Source organism: Mastomys coucha, unplaced genomic scaffold, assembly GCF_008632895.1.
Source record: "Mastomys coucha isolate ucsf_1 unplaced genomic scaffold, UCSF_Mcou_1 pScaffold3, whole genome shotgun sequence".
NCBI classification, from domain to species: Eukaryota; Metazoa; Chordata; class Mammalia; order Rodentia; family Muridae; genus Mastomys; species Mastomys coucha.
In genome coordinates, this window is record NW_022196909.1 from 71,081,595 (window position 1) to 71,088,545 (window position 6,951).

Below are 6,951 nucleotides of genomic sequence, written 5' to 3' on the forward strand. Positions count from 1 at the left end.
ACCCAAGCACCATCCAGTCCCTTAGCTCCAGATCCAGGGGGATGGATGGAACTGTAGACACCGTGCACACAAGCACATGCATGCACATAAATAAGAAGAATCGTGGCAAGACATGGTGGCATGTGCCTTCATTCCCAGCATTTGAGAGGCAGGGATAAGTAGACCTTTGTAAGTTCCAAGTCATCTTCATTACATACTAAGACCCGGTATCCAAAAAACAAACTAATAAGTAATCCTTTTTTTTTTTTTTTTTTTTTTAAGTCTGTAAAAGCAGGCTGCGGTACTTTGTGCCTGGGATGCTAGCATTTGAAGGCAGAGTCAGGATTGCCATGAGTTTTTCCCTAGGTCAGCCTGTGCTGCTACATAGTTCGACCCTGTCTCAAGTGGACCAGACAGTGCCACAGGAGCCTGCTTGTGTTTGACTGTTGTGGACTTTAGCTGGCCAATGGCTCTCATCCTTAGTAACTTCTACTCTTCTGTCTTTACCCACAGCCATGGATTGCAAAGACAGACCCGGTTTCCCAGTGAAGAGGTTAATACAAGGTAACTTAAGTTCTAACCCTGGTTCCTAGCTTGTCTCCATTGGCTTCTGGGGATCCTTCATGGCCGTGAGGGGCTGAGTGGAGGGCAGTAGTTTCTCCCTTCAGGCTGGATAGTCTCCCTCCCAAGTATCAGCCACTAAACATTGGAGGTCTCTGGTGCTTGTTATACCTGTCTCTTCTGTTTTGGTGCTGGGGACCCAGCCCAGGGCCTTATGGGATAACCAAGCCTGCACCACTGAGCTGTGGCTGTGCCGGACGTTTCTTACTTTATACTGTGTGTATCTGGTGAGCCTGATGAACACGGCTCACTATGAGTGTGAAATTGAGTTATGTTCCACAGATGCTGTATGTACATGAGCTGAGGGCAATTGTCTTGTTTCCATTTGCTAACTTTTATTTTTTAGTAATAACTAGTGTGTGCATATTGTAAGAGAAGATCCATTATGTTTATTTACTATGTAGCCTTAACTGGTCTAGAACTCAAAGAGAACCACCTGCCTCTGTATCCTGTTTGCTGGGATTAAAGGTGTTTACCACCATGCTTCCAGTTTTAATTTGGGGGTAGGTGGGGTTTTTTTCTGGTTTGTTGGTTGGGTTTTTTCTTGTTGTAGTTGTTTTGTTTTGTTTTTGTTTTTCCAAGATGGGATTTCTCTGTAGCCCTGGCAGTCCTAAAACTCACTCTGTGGATCAGGCTGGCCTTGAACTCACAGTCATCCACCTGCCTCTGTCTCACCACTCACTGCCCAGCCAGTTTTAATTTTTTTAATGATTTGTTTATATTGTCTCTATAAATGTTTTACCTTCATGTATCTTTTTTAAAGATTTATAAATTATAATTATATTTATTTGTAAGTCCACTATAGCTGTCTTACAGACACACCAGAAGAGGGCGTCAAATCTCATTATGGATGGTTGTGAGCCACCATGTGGTTGCTGGGGTTTGATCTCAGGTCCTTCAGAAGAACAGTCAGTGCTCTTAACCACTGAGCCATCTCTCCAGCCCCTTCATGTATTTTAATGTGCCATATGCATGCAGTGACATTGTATCCATTGCAGGTAGAAGATACCTGTGACACCACCAAGTGGGTACTGGGGACTGAACTCGGGTCTTCTGTAAGAGCAGCAAGTGTTCTTAACCACTGAGCTGTTTCTAGCTTCTACTTTTTCTTTGTTTGTTGTTTGTTTGTTTGTTTTGTTGTTTTTTGATTTTTTTCAAGACGGGGTTTCTCTGTATAGCCCTGGCTGTCCTGGAACTCACTCTGTAGGCCAGGCTAGCCTTGAACTCAGAAATCCACCTGCCTCTGCCTCCCAAGTGCTGGGATTAAAGGCATGTGCCACCATTGCCCGACTCTAGCTTCTATTTTATATACTTTTTAAAATATCCATTAAACTTTTAAAAAAGCTGTGTGTATTTCTGGGTGCTTGTGTGCATTACTTGTTTGCAGTGCCCTGGAGGCCGTGGGGTGTCAGATTCCCTGAAACAAGATTTATAGGCAGCTGTGAGCAATCAGATGAGCTGGGAACCCACCTTGGGTCCTTTGCAAGAGCAAGAAGTACTTAACCCTTGAGTCACCCTCTAGCTGCTGGTTTTTAGTTTTTGAGACAGGGCTTTCTTTTTAACCCACCTTATATACTAGCTTCACTGTCCATACTGGACCTTCACATCTTCCTGCTTCAGTCAGAATCACAACAGCATAGCTTCTCAAGAAGCCCCTTCTCTGCTGGGCAGTGGTGGCGCATGCCTTTAATCCCAGCACTTGGGAGGCAGAGACAGGCGGATTTCTGAGTTCGAGGCCAGCCTGGTCTACAGAGTGAGTGATCCAGGACAACCAGGGCTACACAGAGAAACCCTGTCTCAAAAACAAACAAAAAACAAGAAGCCCCTTTTTAACCCTGGGATTGAAATTGTGTGCCCTGCAGAGGGAGTAGGAGGCAAAGCTGCACCCTGCCTGCGCAGGATTTCCAAATCACCATTTGATTAAGTCAAATGGTGATTCATTTTTTGTGTCTACATGTATGTTTGTATGTATTCCGTTACATGAATGTTTGTATGTATTCCGTGGTTTGCATGTGACATGATAGCTGTCTTAGTTGGGGTTTTACTGCTGTGAAAAGACACCCTGACCAAGGCAACTCTTAGAAGGACAACATTTAATTGGGGCTGGCTTACAGGTTCAGAGGTTCAGTCCGTTATCATCAAGGCAAGATTATGGTGCCATTCAGGCAGGCATGGTGCAGGAAGAGCTGAGAGTTCTACGTCTTCATCTGAAGGCTGCTAGCAGAATACTGGCTTCCAGGCAGCTAGCCCACACCCACAGTGATATACCTACTGCAACAAGGCCACACCTAATAGTGCCACTCCCTGTGCCAAGATATACAAACTATCACAATAGCCTTCTTCCCCATGAGGGTCCTTGTATCAGGTTTGGCAGCAAGTGCCTTTATTCGCTGAACCATCTCGACAAGCCTTGGTGTCTCTGTTCTGGGGAGATGTGCTCTGCAGCCCTACATGCTGTCTCTGTGACACCCTTGCTTTTCCTAGTAGGTGCCAGTGCTTGCCTCCAAGTCGAGGCTACCAGATAGACACTGCCTGACTGTGGGGTAGGACCTAAGTGGAGAGTGCTGCTGGGCAGTACTTGTATGTCTCTTATTCCCCTACATTCACAAGCCATGTTCATACCCTTATCTCTAGGCAGTGGGGTTGTGTCAAGGATCAAGGCTCCCATATCGGAGCCTAGCTGACCATCTATCTGGCTGACCCCAAGCAGTTCCCTCCCCATTCAGGACTCCATGGCTAGGCTGGCTTGGGTGGAAAGTATCTCTGGGCAGGAGAAATCAGCTTGAAACCTCAGGGCATCCATGTTTCTTTCATGTGCTGACTGAGTTTGGGGAAAGGGTTGGGTTTGGTTTTTGGATTATGGAGAATTAACCAATAGCACTTTGGCATTTAAATGCCTGGAATTAGCCCATGAGGGTCAGGTGAAAGTGCCTGCTGCCAGTCCTCAAGCCTGAGTTTGATCCCTCACCCCTGACTCCTTTAATTTTCTGAGTGGGTGTTTTACTTGTATGAATGTCAGTACGTCATGTGCATGTCTGGTGTCCTTAGAGGTCAGAAGAGGGTGTCAGGTCCCCTGAAACTGGAGTAACAGCTGTTTGTGAACTATCATGTGGGTGCTGGGAATTGAACTCAGAGTTCTCTGCAAGAGTAACCAGTGCTCTTAACTGCTGAACCATCTCTCCAGCCTCCAGCAGCTCCATTATTACTTGAAATTTCCATCCCAGTCCCAGTAGGGCTAGTAATGCCCAGACACTTAGAATTTGAGGATGGGTGACAGTCTCCCTTTGCTGGCACTAAAGATGTTGCTTCTCTTCATTTCAGCCCGCTTGCCCTTCAAACGCCTGAACCTTGTTCCCAAGGAGAAAGTTGAGGAAGACACATCAGCAAAAGCAGCTGTGGAAGGCCAAGCCCCGGATCTACGATTGTCTTTGGGCACTTTTGAAAGCCAGTGTCACACAGGCTCTCACGTAGGCTTCAGTACGAAGCTGGTCAGTGGCCAGGGCCCCATTGACAGCTTCTTGAGGGCAACCATCAAGCCAGTACCAAGTGTGGTCATTGTTGACCTGACCGAGAACTCCAGTGACATTCCAGACAGCCCTGAGGGCCACAGTGAACTAAGTCCTGACACTGCCGGTGTGGTCACCACAGTGGAAGGAGCTGCCAAGCAGCAGGAGCACTCTGCAGCAGAGCTGTGTCTCCTAGAGACCCCTTCAGACATTACTTGCCACATGGAAGAGGAGTCTGGGAGCCCAGGAGGCCCAAAGCGGACGGGTGACTGTCAGGCTGGTTCACTACAGAGCTGTCCTGAGCTGCCCCCAGGTTCTAGGACATGCTCCACAAAAGAGTTATCAAGCTGGAGCAAGGCAGGGGATCTCCTGTTTATAGAAAAAGTGCCTGTGGTGGTGCTGGAGGACATCCTGGCCACTAAGCCCTCTACTGCCTCTCTTCCCATGATGGCCCTGGATAGGAGTGTCACTTCAGAGAGTGAAATGCTGGAATCCTGCCCCGAGGATGACTCCATACTGAGCCACTCCTCCATCAACTCCTCTTCTCCAACCAGCTCTCCCGAGGGACTATCCATACCCCGAGAACATGGAGGTGGGAGAAGTCCCCACTCCACACCCATCTGCAGAGTGAGTACCCACCCTCCAGAATCCCAGGGCACTGACAGGGCCTGGAAACTTTCCTTTCCCACCAGGTTACCATGTGGTTAGTGCCTCACCCTGGGTAGAGCCCTAGTTTGGAACACTAGGCTCCATCCCAGGTATCTGAGAAACCTATTGTCTGGGAAGGAAGAGACAGGAGGGTCCACAAGTCAGGGTGACTTCAGCTACACGGTGAATTGGAGGCCAGTCAGGCTACATGAGACCTTGTCTCAACCCAGTCAAAAAGACTATTCTATGTAATCACAGCGTTTGGGAGGCTGAGGCAGGAGGATCTTGCGTTCAAGGCCAGCCTGGGCCATACAGGAAGACTTAGAAAGTTGAGGAAAGGTCTGGGGATATGACTCAACAGTCAAGTGCTTACCTAGCATGTGTGAGGCCCCGGGTTCAACCTCCAACACCAAAAACAAAACCATGGAAACCACTTCTGGTTTCCGTTCATGAGGTGGTGGACCTGGCTGTGAGTTACCCCACACGTCTTTGACACCTGAGTAGTGACCATATGATGGCCATGTTGCTTGGAGAGGGATGTGAGCTCTGCTGGATTCTGGTTCTCAGCCTAGGCTGCATCCAGAAAGGTACCCTAGGGCCGTCTGTGCCGCCAGCTACGTTGTGGCAACATACCACAAAGTAAATATCGTACTGAGGGTTGGGGTATATCCAAGTGGGGAGCACCTATCAAATCAAGTCTTACCTCCAGCACCAGAAATAAGCAAACATATCAAATTAATTAATAGATAAATAAATAAATAAAGAGAAGTGGAGAAATGGCAAGTGTTGGAAAGCTCAGCTTTGAAGACAAGGGGAAAAATGAGCCTGGCCACAGCATGAAGGGCCCTACTGTGAGACCTGGGAAGCCAGGGCCTTATCACACCTCAGCACCCCTTGTCCCAAATGCTCAGGAGCATTGTGGGGTTTGGAATGTTTACCTGTAGCTCCTTTTCTAGGATGGAACCACATGAAATATTTCCCTTCCATGATCGCATGTTCATTGTTCAGGTCTGTTTATGCAGCTGTTTATGGAAGGGGCAATAGAATTTTTTTATTTTATGTATATATGAGTATTCCGTAGCTGTTTTCAGACACACCAGAGGAGAGCATCCAATCCAGTTACAGATGGTTGTGAGCAACTATGAGGTTGTTGGGTATTGAACTCAGGACTCCTAGAAGAACACTTAGTAGTGTTAATTGCTGAGCCATCTTTCCAGGTCTGTGCAGCTGTTCTTAGGAGACAGTCTCAGCAGACTTCCTGATCTTGTGGCTCATATAGACTTTCCCCCCACTCAGTCTTCTGCCATGTTCCCTGAGGCATAGATGTAGGAGCTGAGCTGTAGGTGTATCCCTGCTGCTGGGCTCCCCATGATCTGATGGCATCTTCATTGTGACCAGCTGTATTTGCTCTAAGGATTTGCATCTTAAAGGGAAGGAGGCTTACACTCAGATTTAGCATTTGGGCATCTGGAGCTAGGCTTGTAGGTTTCCAGGTGGAGCAGGGTTGCCTACTCTTGTTTCTACATGTGCTTCATGCTCTTACATGTGCAGGACAGGGACCATCTACTGGCCATGGTCCCTGTAGGAGGATGACCCTCCCACTCCTACCAGCCATCCTTCCTCAGCTATGGTGGACATTCATGAGTGTACCCCATTTGTGCTGGAATTTTGTGTGCCTTGATCTATGCAGGTCTTAAGTGTACAATCACAGCTACTGTGAGTTCATATGTGTGACAATTTTGTCATGTCAGGAAAGCATAGTTTTACTATAGATGTGGCTCTCATGCACATATATCCCATGCAGGGCCAAATATACCACTATCTTATTTGAATGTAGATTTTGTGGAGTTTTCTCTGTCGATATCTCAAAAAATGAAGCCTCTCTGGCTTAAGAGTTGATTCATCTGTGGGTGTAAAGATAAGGACCCAGGAGAGAGAGTACCTGCTTACTCTTTCAGAGGACTTAGGTGCAATTCCCAATACCACAGACATGCATGCATACAAAACATGCACACAAGTCAACGTGTCTGTAAAAGAAGAACCTGAAGGAAATGTATTGCCACCACCAGTTAGGACAGCTCCATTTAAATCTCATGCACGCTTTTGTGTGTGAGGGTGCGTCTGTACTAGTAAGTTTGTGTATGACATTGTCAGGCCTTTTTAGTGTTCTCTATCATGCCACATACTCCTGCCCCTC

The 6,951-nt window shown here is 47.2% G+C and overlaps 1 protein-coding gene across 3 annotated transcripts in view; it reads left to right on the forward strand.

Annotated features, from left to right (window-relative positions):
* The window catches only part of Chaf1a (chromatin assembly factor 1 subunit A), a 30,016-nt gene that overhangs the window by 6,821 nt on the left and 16,244 nt on the right, over positions 1-6,951 (forward strand). For all 3 annotated transcript variants that reach the window (XM_031348678.1, XM_031348676.1, XM_031348677.1), the window contains exons 2-3: positions 493-543; positions 3,922-4,733. In XM_031348678.1, the coding sequence (XP_031204538.1) occupies positions 495-543; positions 3,922-4,733 (861 nt within the window). In that variant the 5' untranslated portion in view covers positions 493-494. The remainder of the gene's footprint in view (positions 1-492; positions 544-3,921; positions 4,734-6,951) is intronic.